This window comes from Triturus cristatus, chromosome 3_1 (assembly GCF_964204655.1).
Source record: "Triturus cristatus chromosome 3_1, aTriCri1.1, whole genome shotgun sequence".
In the NCBI taxonomy this organism is placed as follows: Eukaryota; Metazoa; Chordata; class Amphibia; order Caudata; family Salamandridae; genus Triturus; species Triturus cristatus.
Genome location: NC_140583.1, coordinates 364,454,074 through 364,474,659, shown reverse-complemented (window position 1 = coordinate 364,474,659; position 20,586 = coordinate 364,454,074). Strand labels below are relative to the sequence as shown.

The window sequence follows — 20,586 nt, the reverse complement described above, 5'->3', positions numbered from 1 at the left end:
AAAAACAACTATTACTACTTGTGGAATATCCCCCAAAAATGGAGGACTTTAAAGTGGGGGCCTCAAATAGTGACATCATTAGTGAGCTAAAGAATGATGATGGATTCAACCCAGATCTGTGACTGAGGGTGAGTGTTTGAAAAGTTTCAGCACTCCGTCCATCATCTCCATGTGTTTGCTTTGTTCGCCCTAAGTTGGCAGGGTATGCCCAGACGTGGATACCTTGCTCACTTTGCCACTGGATTCAAGCTAGCCTGGCTGAAGAGGGCTGTTAGCCCGAAACCGGTCCTAGGATGCTTGTTTCTGGTCCAGGGAAGACATGGCTTGGCAGTTCGGGCGGGACTGTTCCCGTGAGGGACAGGGTCAAGACTGATTTGCATATAGCTGTGTCTGAACTGGGGTGGCAAAGTGAGCTAAATAATGATGATGGATTCAACCCAGATCTGTGACTGGGGGTGAGTGTTTGAAAAGTTTCAGCACTCCGTCCATAATCTCCTTGCGTTTGCTTTGGTAAGTGGATTTTACCTTTTTTTTCCCCCACCCATCTGCCCACCACACCTCTACCCAGCCCCACCACTACTGCCCTGTAGCAGCTGCAACTGGTAGCGAGCATTGCCTGTTACTAGCGCCCTTTTTCTGAATGTTTCACAAAGATGGCAAAACATTCTCCCATTGAATGTGGCATTTCCAAGAAAACTTACCACTACTATTAACAAAAACAACTATTATTACTTGTGGAATATCCCCAAAAAATTGAGGACTTTAAAGTGGGGGTCTCAACTAGTGACATCATTAGTAGATATACTGATACAATAAAGGCGGTAGCACATTGTCTTAAAGTTAAACAGAAGCATTCAGATGATACGCTAAATGCACATTTTTATAATTTAAGAAAAGGTGGAAGGTGGTTTCATGTTGAGTGTCAATCTTTGAAAAGGGAGTTGAGAAAATTAGATTTAAAAAATCACAAAGAACAGAGCGGGCAAAGTGATCAGCTCTCCTTACTTCGCAATTCAAACAATAATGTTTGGCAAAGGTGTGGACAAAAAACCAGGTTGTCACTTTGCATATGTCTGCCACAGGCACGCCTCTATTTAATGCTGCTGTGGAAAAGATGGCTTTGCCCTATTTACAACCAGGGTAACAAATGAAGAGCTTATCATCCAAACTTATATTCTTAAGGAAGTTAATGTAAAAGTTCACCGCTCTTCTGGGATCTAGCATGTGAAATGTTTCTACTTCCTGCTTGCAAAACAGGCAAATTTGACACACGGTCATCCTTTACCACCCACCAGAGCAATGGATTGGTTGAGAGATGGTACCAAGTTATGAAAGAGGGCTTGCAGTTGGGGCTTCTGAGAAGGTGTTGATTGAAAGTGTGCTGTGAGGCTGGTATATGATTTCTGCTCCAACATTCCAATGTTTGTCTTTCTGTTTCACCCTCTTTAATTTAGAACATTCTACCCTCAGTGAGTTAAATGTTCTTGTAGCCCTTTAGCCTCGGGCTATACCGATTGTTAAAGGCCTGTATAACTTGGGTTCAGGCTATACTAGAACACTGGAATGTTGACAGCCCTAATGAAGACAATGGAGCAGCAGTGGGCCCATTGCTATAAACTTTCAATGTCCTAAACCACACCCTTTACTGCTCCCTCTCACCTGCCTCTCCAAAGGTTATGTGGATTGATCAGGGAAATAGGAGAGCAGAGACTGTACAATAGGACAGACAGCAAGTCGTCCCACTTACCTCCATCCCTTGCTCTCAGTGTCACTGGAGCCTTAGAAGGAGGGTGGGGGTAATATTCTACTCAGCATCTGCATAGTCACACTCAGCTGTGTCAAACTAAGAAACACTGTCTGACACACACACACACACACCTGTGAAAGGATTTGTCAACTCTATGCGTCTCCCAGAAGGCTGCATTTTTTTTTTAAAGATGTACATCCATCACTCATTGGGTGGAATGTCATAACAGCTTTAAAGCCAGCTCTAGTGTGCTATACCAGCCATTAAATGTCTGCTCCCTTGTTGCGACCCTCACTGAATGCTAGAGCCCGCCATAAATGCTTGGTATAGCCCTCTGCAATGGGCTATAGTATAAAGTATAGTTATTGTATTTAAACGCATTGAGTCGAACTTCTGCCAGTTAGCAGGTGAGAAATTATCGATAAGGTAATACCTCACTAAAATTTTATCTCGCCTAACTCTGCACCCTTTGTCATTTCAGTGTTACTCACTGACATTTCTAATACACAGAGATTGGACAATTGTTTGCCTTAACACAAAGCCTTAAGGAACTGATGTATAGAATGAAATGTAGGGGATGTGTCTCATAATGAAGACTAATGGAAAACAATAAATGCACTGTAAATTATTAATTACAGGCATTCTTTGTTATGTTAAAGCAATCTTGTTGTCTTTACATATTTCCGTATGTGGTCGTATATGTAATCTGCACCAAAAATAATATATTAAAGTACATTTGCTTTAAGTGCAACTGTAAGCCCTTTGCTTTCAAATAATTTAATAAGTACTCCTCGTGCTTTTAGCAGCAAAAATCATCTCCCCACTTTACTTCATAATCCAACCACTTTGAATAGTGGACTAAGCATATTTGCAAGGTATCCAAGCCTCCCCTTACTATCTTCATTCCAGCTTCTCAGGCAATTTTAGGAGTTTCTCATCACATCTACATACACGGCAAGTCCTCCGTGATATGGAATCTCCATTAGATTCTTGCTAATCCCACCCTTTGCTAGAAAAAAAATCGGGCACCTATAGTTCGTGATTGCATACTTTATTAGTTTGAAAACAGAGTGGTTACGTCGCAAGAAGAAAGTGATGATGCAATCAATTAGTCCGGAAGAAGGGAAAAACTAAAGAATAACTTTAAACTTCCTTTTTACTTAAAACTCGACGATAGTGAGCTTAGCAGGTGATAGCGTTGGTGAGGAATACTGCTCATGTAATGGCGTCAGTGCCTTTTATAACCATCGGTAATTAGTTACTTATTTTCCATTAAGTGCATGACAAAAGAGGAGGGAATTACCTTGATGACGGCTAGAAATCCTTAAAAATTGACATTTTCACAAATTCACAAAATCTCGTTATAAAAAATACAACGCAAACATACAACTTCATTGCACTAGCACAGAGAACACAACATATTCAGATAAAAGCACTGCCATCAAACAAAAGGGACTATCTAGGATTTTTATGCGGGTTGGCCATTCCAGCGCTTTGAATAGAAGATTTATCAGTTTAAAAAGAGTGAAAAAGGGACTCAAATTGAGAAAATGAAGTGAAGAAATGGTGTCCGATTGCCAAAAAGGATAATTCACAGGCAAAATCTCCAACTCTGCATCTACCCGTGCTCAGCAAAACCGAAGTTAAAGATTTGCTTATTAGCAGTTAAGGGGGTGTCAGGACTGCAGGGAATGTTATTTTAAGGAATGCAGAAGAAATAAGTCTTGGTGTTCACGAGCAATGCCCACAAACTGTAACAGCCTACCTGCGTATGAAAGACAGCGTGCTTGACCTCAACTAGATACTTTGAATCATCCAACCAAATTGTCGGGTAGTTTATTCAGTTGCTGCATTTGTGGGTGTGGCAGAGGGTCTATAAAATGAACTCTGCAATGTCCAGTGGCAGTGGGTGAGGAATTTGGAATTCTTCTCTGCTACCAGTTAGACTGTGTTGGCTGGTGCACATAGGGAATGAGTTCATGCATGTGTGTATGGGGTATGAGGGATCGAGCCCCAAGTCACACTTGTGCACAGATAGGCAAACATCTCCGTCCAAAAGTTCAAATTAACACACTGTGTATTGGAGGGTTTGTTAGACAAGCAGGTGTCTCTTGCATAATGAGGCACATATTCCACCAAGCAATTGCAGATTAACACAGACACACATTAAGGATCTGTGTAAGGGTGTGTAGTTTTGTATGTGTGCAAGGATATAACTGCAGTCATGTTCTCAGACCTGCACACAGACACAGAGTGACACACACAGGTCATCCATCACTCCAACAAAATCACACAAATGCAACATATCTGAATCGAGTCAAATACTTAATTGTTCAAACTGAAACTCATGCACATACATACATAACATACATCATACATAACATATGATAAAGAAAGGTAAAATGAAAAAAAACATGTACACAAATCAAATATTCAAACAGACATCATCTTCCATGACACACAGACACATATAAATCCACATTTCAAACGATTATCGAAGCTCAGCGTTTCACAAGTAACGAGAATGCACACATATACAGCAAAAATCTGAGGGGCAAAAACAGAAAAAAAATTACTTGTAGAACTTAACACCTCACATGTTGCCTGTATCCAGAAATCTGAGCACACTGTTTCCCATACTAGTAAATCACAAGCAATATGCAAACAGACCTAAATATATGGATCAAGATACACACGGATAAACCCAAATATGAATTTGATGCCATGTAAATAAATGTCTGGATCAACTTACGCCCACAACATGGAGATGTGTGAGGAAGTTATAGGATACATACTAGACAACCACCTCAACCTCCAACAACAAACTAATATTTTCGCCAGTAGCACAATCCCATCTTCGACTGCTACGAACCATCAACCCGGTCTTGCATAGCTGTTGCTAGACCTCGAATTCTTTAAAAAACAGAAGACAAGAGGCGTTTGGCAAAACAACAACAACAGTTTGTTCAATTAAACCTTACAGACGGGAGAACAGTTACTGGCACTAGGTCGGAGGACTGTCTCAATTTACATTTGGTTGATGTCCTTCTTATATACAAAATACAGTAGGCAATAAACAGTTTCCGGTGGAATGTTGGTTGCTGCCTTTAGAGTCATAAATTAATGGTTAGTACAGATGGGTCTAGACCTCGTGTGCACACAGTGTGGCAAATGGTGAACTTGCCCAGATGTCCAGCACGGGGATAGAGTTATCAGTACGTGTGCTAGGTCCCGATTGGCTCACTACGTGTGCTAGATCCTGATTGACTATGTGTTCCTAACACATGTGGCATCTGACTTTATGTTGTTTTTAGGAGCACATGTACCAGCCATGTGCGCTTCACTGGGGAAATCTCCCCCTGACCATTGTAATGTCGCTGCGCCTATCTGTGAGATTGATCAAGAATTTCCTACTCGAGTGTTTGTCTTCCAGCTACACACCCTCCCACCTGTGACCTATCAATCAGCAATTATCGGGCCTAGGTCTCAGGGCCTGCCTAACCACATATTTGCGAGTCGAGGTTGATGTAGAGTTCACAACAGGTGAACTGGTTAACAAAGATGATATGTCAATGCCATCGATGTATGCCTCGTTTTCCATATTAACATTGCCATGATTTCAAACAAGTCATCTAGGCACTCCACCTATAAAGAATGGATTATTGTAATCCTGTCCTAGTGGAAATTTCAAAATTCACCTGGACCCACAAAGAAACCCAACCAGCAGCCACAAAACTGGCCACAAGCTCCAAGAAATTGTCAATATCTTAACCAACCTAATCTCACTGACAGGCTCCCCTAAAATGCAAGGAACATTTTCAAACTATCATGCATCACTGACATGTGCCTTCACAAAAGTACCCAGAACTACATCGCCCAGAAGTTGCAGATCACTAGGGGCCAGCCTCATCTAAGGCGTTGTGATACCATCCTCCTAAAAAGCCCGGTCATGCAGAAAACAAAGAACGCTAAAGCACGCGTTTTTTGGGAGTGTCCCCAGAATCTGTAATCATCTGTTTGTACAGCAGAACAATGACCGCTCATCTCAGATTGAAACTGGAACTGAAAAACTTTAAATTATAGTGCCAGTCCCTTATTTAGCCACAACTAAGTGTTGAAAAACAGGTTTCCGGACATGATTGCTTTGGAAAAATTCACAGCATGTAAATATTCCACTCTGTTGTAGTTTCAGCTACACACTAACAATCCTCACCTATGTCTAAAATATTAATAGTCCGATATGTCATTATGTCTTGTGCTCCAACGAAGTAATGCTAAACGGAAATTAATGCCGTTTATTTTACACCTCAGAGAATGCTTCGGATACAGCTCCCACGTAGAACATTTGTCACTGTTGGGTCTAGTCAGCATTATACAATACTGGTAAACACATACAAATAATAAATATCGTAGGATCTAAAATTTGATAAAGTATGTACAAATAAATTACATGCCAATTTTAACGTCACGACTTCCAACCAGCCACTATGAGAGACTCAATCTGCATGCTCCATGCGCAAAGAAGGGTTAATCTGCCCGTCCATGCGTCAACCACATTTGCCAATATACTTTACAGTGTGCAGATATAAAAAATAAAATTATCTTTGCTAGCGCTACGTACACAGTAACATTTTATACAGGAGTGGAGCCTTTCATAATATTTTGAATAGCTTCTTCACAAAACACCAATGTGGGTTCCTCCTACTTTCACAGCTTTCACAACAATCATGCAAAACCTAATCCTATCTGGCACTGCTCTTAGGAAAGCAATCAGAAAGAAATGGCTTGGTGAACAAGTCCTAAAGTAGAATTCCTTTTACAAGCAAGGCAGGGTCAAACTTTTACCAAAAGAAGCCAGGGGCGGCTGCTACGCTAAGGACGAGGAGCGACACCCCCACTGCCTTTCAGCACTGCAAAAAAAGAAAATAGAAAATGATAACGCAGGGTTATCATTTCATTTTTTCCATGCTGAGGCAGTTTTACGGGGCAGGGCTAGGCTGGGCAGCGCAGGGGGGAGGAGTAGTAGCACTCTCCCTCCAAGTACCCATGAATGTTTGGCCCGCCTTCTTGGGCCGGCCAAACAGTCATGCGCACTTTGCTGGTTCTTCACCCAGGCTGTGTTACAGCCTGGGTGGAGAACTTTCCCAGGCTCCCATTCCCTGTCTGAGTGTCGAACCACGGTGCTCAAACCAATCACAACGCTGCTTTGCAGCTTTGTGATTGGCTCAGGGGGGCCTGGGTGCTTCCTACTTGCAGTTGCACAGAAGCCAGGAAAAGGACGGAGACGACAGAGGAGAAGCGGCAGCGGCTGGCCACCTGGCCAGCCGGTAGGCAAGTGATTTTTTTTTTTTTTTTTCTTCAACTCTCCCTTTTCCCCTACCTACCCCACCACTGCTTTCCGGAAGCAGCTGCCACTGAAAAGGACATATTAAAATTGTCCAATTTTCAGTGTGGGCATCTGACAGTCACAGAACTGGAGGTCTACTATCACCATGTTTGATTTCGTGTTTAACCTCCTCCCTCTGCTCCCGTAACCTCTCTACTCTTGTTTCATAAGTCACGACTACATCACCCACTGATCTTAACCCAAGAATCAAATATACTAATCCATCAGGTACCCCATTGGGCCCTATTTGGGGCGTCTTATTTTATTCTCTCCACCTCCCTCAATGACATCATGTCGATATATGGTTAACTGTACCATCTATATGCAATCAAATGTTTATCTAAATTCAAAGCTTCTCCTCCTTCTATTACACATGTAAATACCTTAATCCCAATGCTTGATTGTCTGTGCAAATCACCTCACTCAAACCTTTGTATTATGCAAAACTAATGTTTTTTGTACACAACTTCTGTTTAAAATGATTTGGCTGCTAACAAACAGACAAATATATAAATTAAATAAAAATGCCAGTTATTTTTCATCAATAAAGACGCGATGAGCATTTTAAAAGAAATATTTTGTACCTGGTGGAAACAAAACCCTTCTGAAAACCTCTATTATCTGCCATCCAGAGTTTGTTTTTCACAAAAAGGCATTTTCAACTAGGCAAAATCTTCACAATGCATTTCTTGTGTGACGTAAAACAGATGTCAGTTAGCCCCATTGCAAAACAATGATTTTACGTTGAATAAAAAGTTACATGAGATGCACTGGTAAACTACAAAGGAAATAGGTTTAACTATGTGGCTCTGAAAATGTGAAAATCTGTCTGTTGCTAGTAGGCAAAACATGGATGCACTAAAAGCCTTAATGAAAACGCTGTGATAGAAAAACATGTTAAAATAAATAAATTGAACATTTTTCTGAGTAATTGAAAATATACAAATCAGGTGGATGCTTGCATTTATTCTCATGAAGTTACTTTAATTGGAATAGTTTCAAAACAAGACCGCAGTAAGAAATTATTAAAATATACATTAAAATAAAATGTAAATATTTTATAATTACTAAAATGTGTCACATATAATGATTTAGTAAGTTGATTGATGACAAATATCGAATACAAATCAATACGAATTGCATATGTCTGTTAATATAGTTGCAGACAGATGCCATCATTTACAGTTCAACTTTTAACACTTGCCATAGATTCAGCCCACCCCACAAAATTATCTAGTTTGAAAAAATATGTGCAATTCAAATGGTTCAAAGATTACACAAATAATTTGATGCGGCTTGCACTTTAATAGCATGCGAAAAAAGGTCTGTCAAAGTCAATCAGGTTTGCCTTTTGGCCTAGCCAACCATCGCTTGCCAACTTACGCGAATAACATAGCGGGCAGGAAAGCAGTGGAGGAGCGGAAGGTGTTTAGAGGATGGAAATCAAAACCACTAACTGGCAGTACCAGCAGGGCCAGGTGAGGAAGGCATGGAAGGAAGGAAAAAGGAGGGTAAGGGGAGTCACAGTTTTTTTTAAATGTTGAAGAGTACAATGGTATAGCTGTGGGGGAGAGAGAGGAGCAAAATGCATAGCAGACGAGGGGGCTTGGATGGCAGCAGCAGCACACAGCGTAAAAGCAAGAAAACACACACTCTCCGACGGCATGTTAGAACAAAAAGAAAAAGATAGTTCTCTGAATGGAAAAAGTAACCCATAAGGTACCCAGTCAGTACATAATGCAGAAGAAATGCTCCAGAGAGGGACAAGAAAGCCATCCAATCAGGGCAAGGCGCTAACCCAAAGCCCATTATATCTAAATATTTTAATGTTTTAGAGACAATGAGTCTGACACCAGACAGCTAAAGTTGTCTGTAGGTGAGACCTACAACTGACCTAGTGGACTACCCCATTTTCCCACAGACAAGTAGGGCGTCAATGACAATCAAAAGAAGTAAAGGCCTAACCAAAAAAGGGAGACAAATATGGGCTCGATTTGCTCTTATTTTGTCACACTTACTCTTGTAGTACTTGAGGCTTAATACTGGAGTTCAGAAGTACAACAAAAATAAGCCATGTCTACTCATAACAAAATCTTTGAGAATTGTCCTTCTTTCTTTGCAAATACGTCTGTGAAAAAAACCAGCATACAGGAAAATAAATAGAATGTTAGAGGACAGAGAATAATTTCCGGAAGTGTTCTCGACATATTCACATTCCACGGATCCAAAATTATCACAGTCTGTCCTTTTTAAGTATGAACATAGCTCTGCAAATGTACAATTCAGTTCGAATCGGCACACAGTGTTTTACTCTAAGGTAGCATGTGCAACACAGTGATGTGCATTCTCTTGTCGTAAAGGAACATATGTTAAGAATGATGCACTTATGATTTAATTAATTCTAAATGTTACTTCTCTAAGAAAAATGATCACTTAATTTAACAGTTTAGCAAGAAAGGTTTCTAATAATAAGTCAATTCAGTGCCATCTGATCTACTAACAGAAGCTGCAGAATTTGGTTCACGGTTGCGGCCAGTTTCAGGGGGCTCCAATGTCTAGTAATTTGCTCACCAGAAATGCATAGTTTTGTGTCATAATTAAACCCCATAAGCTCTTGAAAAAAGATATGTAACTTTATACTATTCCTGTAATATTGAATGTGTAGCAAACACACAACACTGCAACCAATGCACATGTACACAGCATGAATGACAATGTTTCTTCATTAATTCCAATAAGCATCACACACTCACCTTTGGTTGTCTCCTTGGCAAACTATAAACCATATCACTACAAGTGCTACTATGGTTTTCTTTTTCAACAGGACTTAAAATATCTTTACTTCCAGGTACAAACTGTATGTGCAAATGAGGCATCCCTTCTTTTTGCCAACTGCACTTTAGATTGGATGAACAAGAAAGTTGTTGAATAGGTCCTTCTGATACACTTCTTTGAAGAACATGGTGTATTTTATTTGGATGGGCATCCTGGTTTAATAGCTGTCCGTGTAAGTGAATCCTGCACTCTGAATTTTTGGGGGCCGGTAAACAAGCAGATCTGCTACGTATTAACTTTATATGACGGTAGCTTGCACCAGAATCATGTTCAGACTTAGCTTTTGGATTCTTATGTGTGCTGTGGTCCCCGATATTTTCAGTACTTTGAGTGATATGCACTGAAACGCAAGCAAATCCATCAGCTGTTTTTAATTCGGAAATCTGATTCAAATCGGCATTGACTTTCTGAACATTCTCTTGTGTAGAGGCATTAAAATGAAGTGGCCTGACATCTCTACCTTCACCACTAGGGCATGTGTTTTTAGAAAGTCGGACTCCATTGACTGCTGATGCAAGAAAACCAAGAGACGCACCAACAGCCTCAATTTGAGAAGGCTCATTAGAACACATCATTAATTGATGCGAGGTTTGATAAGCACTTTTGCTGGGCAGAGGACATATTCCTGTGGGAGATGTTGGAGGAGTGCTGGAAGGACTTTGAGGAAAAATCACCAAGGATGAACACCGCCTCAATGGAAGCTTAGACTTCCTTCTTGTAGGCAACTGCAGGATCTCCCCGTCTTGTTCCATGTCACCATGTTCAAAAGGAATGGTACTTTTACTTCTTGAAACAATCTCACGGGGGTGATTTTGATAGGCGCTGTATTTATTGATGCTGCTGGCATGGGATGAACTCCCCTGAACACAGCGGTTACACAAAGTAGCATCCCCTGTGGAAAGGACACAACTACTGCTGTCACTGGTGAGACTATTGGTACATGATCCAGCATCACTTGTGGTACTTGTACATGACCCATAATCGCTACTACTGCTACTGCAAGAAGCATTGTCACTGGCAGCAGCAGCATCGCATGAGCGCTCATCACCAACAGTTATATTACTTAGATTGCTGGCATCATTCAGGAACATTTTAGAGTCATAATTGCCCATAATTCCAACACAACTAAGCCCTTCACTGTGAACAGCGTTCAAAGAAGTGTCACCACGTGTAGATCCTGCATGTCCTGATTGGTTACAACCACCAGGCTTTGTTGGCTGTAAAGAAATGTGCATAGACGTGCTCTTCTTTCTGTTTTTTTTAGGTGAAAAGGGCACACTCGGTTGTGGATTCCAGATTTCGGTTGACACTGGTTGCACAGCGGCCTCCCTACTAGTCAGCTTCATCTGTATAGTGTTTGGAGCAGAGGTAGGCGACAGTCTTCTTGAGTACATAGGAGCATTGCTATCCAGACAGTCCCCTGAGCTTTCTGGCAATGGATCTGTGTTACTCCTTTTTGCTGCGAAATGTAATCTTAAACGCCTTGCCATGTCGTCTTCCCGAGCATGCTACTGAGCGAAATCCACAACTGGGTCTCTGCAAAATGGCAAAAGGCAGCGGCGCAGAATACACCCCTGGCATCGGGCTAATCTGTAAACAGCTTGAAAGAGCTCCCAAAGCGGCGGTATGTGTCTCGGATACAGTGAAGGAAGGTCGTCGCCAAACGATGCTCAAAACTCACACGAAATTGATAAAAGCCGCCCCGAGGGTCCAGTTTGGAAAACGTCTTCTACTGCTGCCAGCCAAAACCCTCGACCCACCCAGCACTCGATCTAGCTGCAGGACACAAACACTGCCAACTGTGCTCCAATCATTCCTTGTCCAGTTTGCATCAAAGAATCCCAGCAGGAACAACAGTCCTCTGGCGTTTCAAAGTTATAGAACTTTCTTGCTGCAGGCACACGGGCTTAGCAGTCAGCCACTTGAATCAACATGTCGAAACTCTGCCGCACTCCACGGCCGCTAATATTTTTACCCGTGGGTGTAGAATTACAGGAAGTCGGTAGGAATGAAGTCCCACATAATTGAGTATCAAAGTTGAGATTGAATTTCCAAATACTATCCATAGTTGGAAACGAGCTAAGTTGGAGTTTTCCGGGAAGCTACCAGTGCTTATTATAATTTCAAATTGTCAAAAGCTAAAAAAAAAAATCAAAAGCAGTATTTCTTAATAATACACTCTTGGAAACCACAACGCTGATTTCAGCACTATATTTTCAGTTCCAGCTGACTCTAGAACTAAATGTGCAAACTCTACTTCTTGCAGTAACAAACTAAATATGCATTCAAATCCAATTTTCCGAAAGCATGCACTGGGTAAACTTTTAAATACAGACTGCACTATGGAACAATCCTATAAAACTTGGATATGTGATATTGTGAGCTGCTTAGTACTGCAAACTACAGAATCACAAAAGGAAACACTCAAAATATCGCGCTAGAGTTACATTCCACTTCTGGGAACACCAATAACTATTCAGCCTGTTCTTTTATAGAAGGAATTCACGAGGCAGCAATTCAAAAATAAAATGTCAATACACTGCACAACATGGCCCTGTCTTAAGTTTCTGTTTTGGATCTGGACTATTCCTGTCCCAACGACTGGACAAATAATTATTCTTCACAAACTAAGCAGCAAATGGCTTGCTACTCACATGTACAACCACTTGTAAAGGAAACTTGTGATACTGTAAATGACAACTTTTAGATTTTTTATTTTACTTTTTACTCCATGAACAATCCTCTTCCCTAGACAACGGCATGTGGACTGCGAAAGGGTCACCAAAGTTACAGGCTGCATACATAAAGAAATAATGGCATCCAATTCTGAAAATACCACAGATATCCAGTAATGACAATGTATTTCAAATGTATGCAAAGCACAGCTTTATTGACCTGTGTATGCAGTGCACCTAAAGTATCAATAAAGTCGGACCAGATTACAATATGCAGAGGCAAAAGCCTCAAGGCTGTGAAAAACATTTTCCACCTCTAATTTCAACTTTTACACAGTAGACAAACTCTGACGGCTCTGTGCTGGCACCTACTGGTAATGTAGCTGCTGCTCTCAAAAGCGCTTGCATCTTAAAATAAATATATATATATATATATCTTAGGCATATGCCACTGGGCATTATTGAACTATATTTCTTTACCCACAAGTTGATCTCCTTAATCTTTATTATGGAATACCAATTATTTTACTCATGATTTCTATTTAATTTAGAAACCTCATTGAGATCGTTTTTTAACTTGTGATGATAAAGTTTTGTATTCAAGATTTGATAGTCTTTCTTCTAGTTAGAGGAGCACAGGACTTGCTCACATGAATGTGAAATGTTTTCTATGTTCATTGATGGTAAACACAGGAAATGCTTCTTTAAAAGACATGGCTGCCCGTTTTCGAGTGTATGACTTTTTGACAAAGACTGTGTGTCGAAATGTGTCAAGTCAATAAATACTTTTTCTGCTAAAAACAAGATCCTGAGTGCGACTGTTTCCTGCGTTGCTTGCAGCGCGAGATATCGATATATATATATATATGACGAATCTTCGCGAAATTTTCAAAACTAATGGTTCACTCAGGTCAGCTCCTGTCTTGAAAGTTTGGGGAGGATTTGTCAAGCGGGGGGCTGAGGAAAAAAGGGGGGGGGTCCCTAAACGCGTTTTCTCCATGTTAATTTCCATAGGAATTTTGAAACAGGTTACAGCCCGAACTGCTGAATGGAATTTGGTAAAAAGGTAGTCTTGGTATGGAAAGCGTGCTTTTTTTTTTTTAAATGGTGTAAATCTGTTTAGCAGTTCCAGAGAAATTAAAAAAATAAAAATGTATATATCTGAGCACCGAGGAGGATCCGCGAACCCGCCCAAGCACGAGCTGACTTCTGCTTGGCTGCCAACACTCCAAACCAAGAAGTGTAGGCAGCCATCTTGTGACTCTGTAACCGAGTCACAAGAAAAAGGTTTAAAAAAGGTGAAAAAGAAGAGAAGGGGGCAGGGTAGAAACACCCTGATCCCATAAGCATGCTCAGGGGGTCCCACAAGGACCCCCAGTGTAAAAAAAAGCATCTTTTTTATTAAACGCCCAAATTTGAGCTGGGTGCGCGAATCTGGCCGAAAGAAAAAAAAACGAAGCGCGGGCTCCCGGGTAAGCCCCCGGGTGGGACATGTCCTTGGGGCAATCTGTAATTAATTCGCGGAGGCCCGCGGCCCCCCCCCCCCGCAGCCCTGGGGACCGCCACCTCCCCGGGGCTTTGTTCATTATTTGTGGGGGTCAAGCAGCCCCCCCGCAGTACCGGGGACCGCCACCTCCCTGGAGCTTCTAAAAAAAATGCGTGGGGTAATCCTGCCCCCCTCACTCTGCCCCGGGGACCGCCGCCTCCCCGGGGCATTTATTAATATGGGTCGATGGGCCTCGCGGGCCCCCCATAGCCCCAGGGACAGCCACCTCCCAGGGGCTTAAATTAACATAAAGAAGTATTGGGGGGGCTCCTGCCCCCCCCACACTGTCCCAGGGGCCACCACCTCCCCGTGGTTCCCAGGGCACTAAATATTCAAATGCGGGGGTCCGTTGCGGACCACCACTTCCCCATGGCTTTAAACACTTGGGAGGGATGCCGCATGGCGCCCCTCCTGGAGCCCTTGATGGCCCTGGGGACCGCCACCCCCCAGGGCTGGCTCCTGCAATGTCCCGGGGTGCCTACCCCCGGGACATTGCCATTTGCTATGACAGGGCGGGGGCACAGCCCCCGCCCTGTCATAGCAAACTCTGGACACAAGTGGACTTCATCCTCCGAGCAGCAGTGCACCAGGAGGCGCATTTGCACAGTGGTGTAAAAAGGGGCGTGGTCTCGGACCACCTCTCTGCAATCCAGCTCTGTGGCGCTTACTGGAGGTACCTGGTGGGCGAGTTGGTCCCCAGGGACCCTCAGGATTCAAGGGGACTTAATCCCCCAACCCAGAACGCGCCAGGAGATGCATCTGCAGAGTGGTGGAGAATGGGGGCGTGGCCTGGTATGAGAAGTTAGCAATCCTGCTGTGTGGGACTTACTGGAGGTAATAGGAGGGGTAGTTGGCCCCCAAGGTTGACGTTGGGGGCTAACTACCCCTCCTGTTACCTCCAGTAAATCCCACACAGTGGGATTGCTAAGAGGTGTTCGGAGGCCACGCTCACCTTTCTCCACCACGCTGCAAACGCGACTGCTATGTTATGGTTAGAAATTAGCATTTAAAAAACCTTAGAAATTCACAGAAAAAACCATAGGTTTCAAGGACGTTATAGTTAGAAATTAGCATTTAAAAAAACCTTGGGAATTCACTTAAACAACCATAGGTTTCAGGGACGTTATAGTTAGTTGGACATTTCACTCGTATAAAACCAGAGAAATTCGGCCGTTATACTTAGTAGAGCTAACTATAACTTGCGCCCCCGCAATCAACTGCTGATAACGTCTCATATTACATCACTTATGACATGCTCAGTGACATCACTGACATCTTAAATGACATCACTCATGACATCATCAAGTGACAGTGTTTCTAAAAAGTTGAAGAATGTGATATCTATATATTCCAAGGTATACTGAAGAATGATTGGTTGTCTGAGAACCTTTATGTAAGGCTGCAAATTTCCACCAAGTCAACCAGTGGGCGCTCATAGATGTTAAATAGTGCCAGAGATAGGGAAGATCCTTGGGGAACTTCTGAGGTAAGGGCATGCAGCTCGGAGGAGGCATTGCCTGAGATAACCTGAAAGGACAAGGCCTTTAAAAAGGATATTATCCAAGAAAGGGCCGTCTCCTACAGACCCAATTGTGAAAGTATCCGTTAGCCCTACCCATGACTGCCACTGAACACAATCTGCACACATCTCCCGTTTCATAAAAATGCAATTTGGCCTGTGTCTAAAGAAAATCGATATATTGAAGTTATTGGTCAAAGTTCACAAGAATCCACTTCGTTTTTCAACACCACCTACACAAAGGGAGCATGGGTACCGAGCAGTGATCAATCATTTTACATTTCAATTGCCTTTTATTCAAAAGAAAGAAAACACAAAGCTTTGTTTAGGTGCTACATGCACATACATAAAACAACCCTAAATCAGTCACCAAGCTGTGTATTAAAGAAACGGGAACAAAACACGAAAAGGATGTGGCGTAATGGTCAGCACTGCCGACTTTGGCAATGGGAACCAAGTTTTAATTTCGGCATCGGCTCAATACATCTGTGTCCAGCTTGCGCTATATAAACTACAAAAAACACAAAGAGGATAAACAAACAAACAATATAAAGAAACGCGGATGAGGAGGGGGATAAAGAAAGACAAACAAACATTACCTGAATCACATCGTGATTAGTGGAGGAACAGATTAAGATGAATAAATATGTGCGGTGTGACAAGGGGGGGGGGGAGAATCTGTTGATGTGGCAAGCAATGGGAGGAGAAAGTTGGCAAGCACAGATGGGAGGGGGTTAGTTGGGGGGCCAGGGCAAGCATCAACAAATGTGGGCATACAGATAGCCTGCAAAGTGATGCCCTCTGATGTAGTGCTACACTTCAAAATAAACAAGCATTTGCAATGCAATAGGTCTCGCAGTTGTTAAGAGTTTGAGCTATTGGCACTGTAAATGGCAATGCCTTTTATTTATGTGTGGGTTTTTAAAACATAAATAAAAGGCATTGTCATTTAACAATGCCAATAGCTCAAACTCGTATAAATGCGAGACCTATTGCATTGCAAATGCTTGTTATTATGTGTTGTGTCTTAATTATTTACTGAAATTGTGTTTTTAAATGCTTTACATACCTGCCTTTGAAGTTAAGCCGGTCTGCTCGCAGCCACGTTACCAAGGGTTGAGCATAGGAATAGTTTTCTAAGGCTTTGCCGAGTCCTACCATGTGTTAGTGGCCTTATTGCCAGTGGCAGACCTACATTTGCCCCTACCAATAACCCACTTTCCAACACATGCTATTTAATTGTAAAATATCATGTTACCAAACAAGATTCCTTTAAAGCAAGGCCTATTAACATTGTCAATGCTAGTTAAGATTTTTCGTGGCCTGAAATAAGAATGTGCATCATCAGAGACTAAGGTTTTGCTACTAAAAGATCAGTGCTGGTTAGGGTGACCAGATTTTGAAAAACAAATACAGACAGGGACATTCCACACACATGGGTACTATACTTCTGCATTAAGGAAAGGACACAGAATGATTTAAACTAAAGCACTCACCACAAAAAAATAAAATAAAAAAATAAGCACAAATCGAGGGTACACGTGTGTAGTAGATGGCATCTATCAGCTCTTTTCACAGTGTGGCCGCCATCCAACCTGCCAAGAAGTTGGGCTCCACTGAAATATGTTGAACTTGTCCCAGTGTAATTTTCAGACACCTGGACACATTCATTAGCATCTGAACATAATCTGCTTTTGTTCAAAGCAGCAACATGCACACAGCGAGGGGCCTTTGTTTTTTTATTCCAGGTAGACCAAAAACAAAGGAAGAAGTTGGCCATCAGGCCTCCTTTTGATTGAGTAACCTGACTGGTAGCGATCTGGAGCCTCACACCTAGATGCAAATGCAATGGAGGGGAAACACAGGCTTACAGATGGCAGATTTACTGGGTTCACGAAGATCTATGCAGCAGGTGCCTTAACCCCGTATGACATTTTGGAATGCAAACATCACAACCTATTAAGAATAACAGATTTACTGCCACCTTTCTCATTGTTGCCAATTTCATTGTGGCAGAGTTTAAAAAAAATGTAAATGTTGTGGCCCAGATTTTGTTTTACCTCACTTTTTTGGCACACTTCGATATAAAATCTAATTTGTTAAATATTGTAATGCACTCAAATATACTTATGACAGACCTGCTAAACATGTGTGAGGTCTTTATACCCTGATCTCACTTCTTGCGATGTCACTGCCTGTGAGGTCATGGGTTGTTATGCCACTTCCTGTGATGCCATATGTTATGTCACGTGCTGTGATGTCATGCGCCATGATGTCACTTGTATGCTCCCTAACCTGGTTAGTACCCCCATTTCTTTTTTTTACGACTTTGCCCTGCCTTAAAAGGACATCTTAAGGCATAACTGTACTTCGATGACGGCGCATGCTGCAAGTCAAACCAGGCATTCATTGTGCGAAAGCTAGATATTACTCCATAACATGTGGGAGATAGAATAGGAGGTTTAAAAAAAAAAAACTTGAAATGTACCCCTTATTCGCCTCCCGTCCTCACACTCTCAATAACACTAAACTACGTACCACCGCCACGCCGCTGTGGTGGGCGTGGAGCAGCACCTGTCAGCAGCAGGTAAGAAAGAGTACACTTACCCCGATATTCGGCACCGCACACCTCTGGTTAGAAGGCTGAAGGAGAAACACGGGACAGGAGTCGTCCACCTAGTGACCCGCGTAGGTCGGCCTTCACGCTGGCCACACGGACAGAATCACGGAGAAATCAGGACCCTACGCAGAAGAGATCTTCGTACACTGACAGACCCAAGTGTCTGAGGTTGAGAGACACCAGTACGAGAAGACGCGCCATGATGAAGGTACAGTCCGGATGGCTCCCAGGCAGCGATGCGCGCCTTAGAAAGTGCGGTGCGACTGGCCTTCCTATGCAATATTTAGTATCCCAGCCAGTTCGGCTTTCAGCCAGTTCGTCTTTCTTCGGAGCTCCTCGTGCACCAATGGCTTTGCGGTCCTCAGGGCTGGCTCGTCACAGCTCTAGCCCATTGTCCGCCGCTCATTGAAGAAATGACTGGAACCATGCCGCTTTCTGAAAAAACAAGGGCCGGGGCCGGAGAACTAACAACAACCGGCAGAGCACCGCGACCAGTCTGCCCCCAGAGGTGAGGCGGCGAGGAATGGGGGTGGGGGGCAGAAGTTGCGCTCTTGCCTGAGCTCCGTCTGCGGGAGGGCTGGTTTGTGGGGGCAGGTATCCAGACGTTCTTGTGTTAAAGAGGAAGCGGGAATCACGGGACTGTGGAGGGGACCATGGGGTTAATGGCAATCGAAAGTGAAACTTCAAGCTGGCTTGTGAGGGAAGGGGGACAGGAGATGTGCACGCCGCGTGGCTGTAAGCACGTACACCAACTCAAATCCGCCAAAAGCCTGCGCGTGCACATCTCCTGTTCCACTTCCGAGCCAAGTCAGCAACAATAGATCTCGCTGGCGACAGCAGCGCTTCGCGCTGCGTTCGCCAGGCGAGACCTAAAAAGTACTTTTGCAGGCCTGCTATCACTAGCCACCAGAAGCAGAACTTGGTCCAAGCTGGATGATGGAGGGGAAGAGGCGCTGATCAGCACATTAAACGAGAATGGCGTGAGAGCCTTTGTGGCAGCCAGCCAATGGGGAGTAAAGTGATGTAGGAGCCATGTGGGAGTCAGCAAAAAATAAGTAAGGGGCGGGTTCTAAGCCCCCTTTAAAAACAAAATGTAAATACAAGAGATTTTGCAATCACTGTGCAGGCGAAACCTACAAATGGCTACCAACCAAAACAACAGAAACAAGCTCAGTTTTAAATTCAGCAGTACATATTTTGGTTTCTGGTTATCTACATTTCATTGCAACTCATCGAATAAGTGAAATAGACCATCATGCATTTAAAAAAAAAAGTTTATTTGTTTTTCTGAGCGCTTTCTACTGTTCAAAATGTGTGAACCTCAATTAAAATAGGGATGATTTCTTACATCGGAAAATAATATTATAAATGAAAAACGCAAGAAAACGGGGCTGTCCCCAATCATCCATATGGCATTAAAAGGCAATGAGAGTCAGAAACGTGTGCTTTTGTATTCTTGGTCAAATTGTTATTTATCAAATGTTCATACCCTACTTTCATTCCAAAGTTAGGGAGCTGCCTAATGCTTCGATGATGTATGCCTCAGTTATGGTAGACCTCTAGAGCCCTCTGCTGCTGGAAAATGAAGCCACTGTGCTGCTTTATAGGTACCATGTTTAAACTACACCACGTCTAGTCATTTTCAACTGTAACTAGACATCAAAGATCGGCCACATTGCTTGAAAAGGTAAACAAAAAAGTACTGCAAAAATATTAGCTACATCTTTCCTACTGGAAGCCACTCATTTTGACAGTGGTCCAGAGCATAAGTTAGAGACTCGTCAGCCAAAATCTAAACGTTCCACACTGCAGTCTCATGTCACCACATTGTGAAACCTTAAAATCATCTGAATCTCTCATTTTCTTAATTCAGCTGTGCTTCATTCATACTCACCTTTGATCTGTTTTCAGCCTGATTCTGGCCTTGACGCTACCTGCATAAACAGTAGGTCACAAAGCTAAAGTTGAGACATTGTAGGCTGCGTAAACATGCAGAGTCAGCTTGCTCGAAGGTTTTCAGGCAATAGTTAATCCTTAAGTAAAGTCTACTCAGAATAGCACATTTTGTTGTTCCGCCTTAAAACGTAGAAATTACACAAAACACCGAGGCTGTCAGATTCTTGCCTTAGCTCATTTGTATGTTCTTTCTAAAGTTCTATTTACCTCTGGGCGTTCCTTGTTTGTCATCTTCCCTATAAAAACCCATGTAGCTATTGTTCAAGTGTGCTCCTTTCCTTGAGTAACACCATGGTGCTCGT

The 20,586-nt window shown here is 42.6% G+C and overlaps 1 protein-coding gene across 4 annotated transcripts in view; it reads right to left on the bottom strand.

The window, feature by feature from the left end:
* The window catches only part of NEDD4 (NEDD4 E3 ubiquitin protein ligase), a 1,922,401-nt gene that overhangs the window by 1,473,338 nt on the left and 428,477 nt on the right, over positions 1–20,586 (bottom strand). For 2 of the 4 annotated variants that reach the window (XM_085644131.1, XM_085644132.1), the window contains exon 1: positions 9,887–11,594. The exons of the other annotated variants lie outside the window; for them this stretch is intronic. In XM_085644131.1, the coding sequence (XP_085500257.1) occupies positions 9,887–11,458 (1,572 nt within the window). In that variant the 5' untranslated portion in view covers positions 11,459–11,594. Of the gene's footprint in view, positions 1–9,886; positions 11,595–20,586 lie in introns of those variants that run through there. 4 annotated transcript variants of the gene reach the window in all.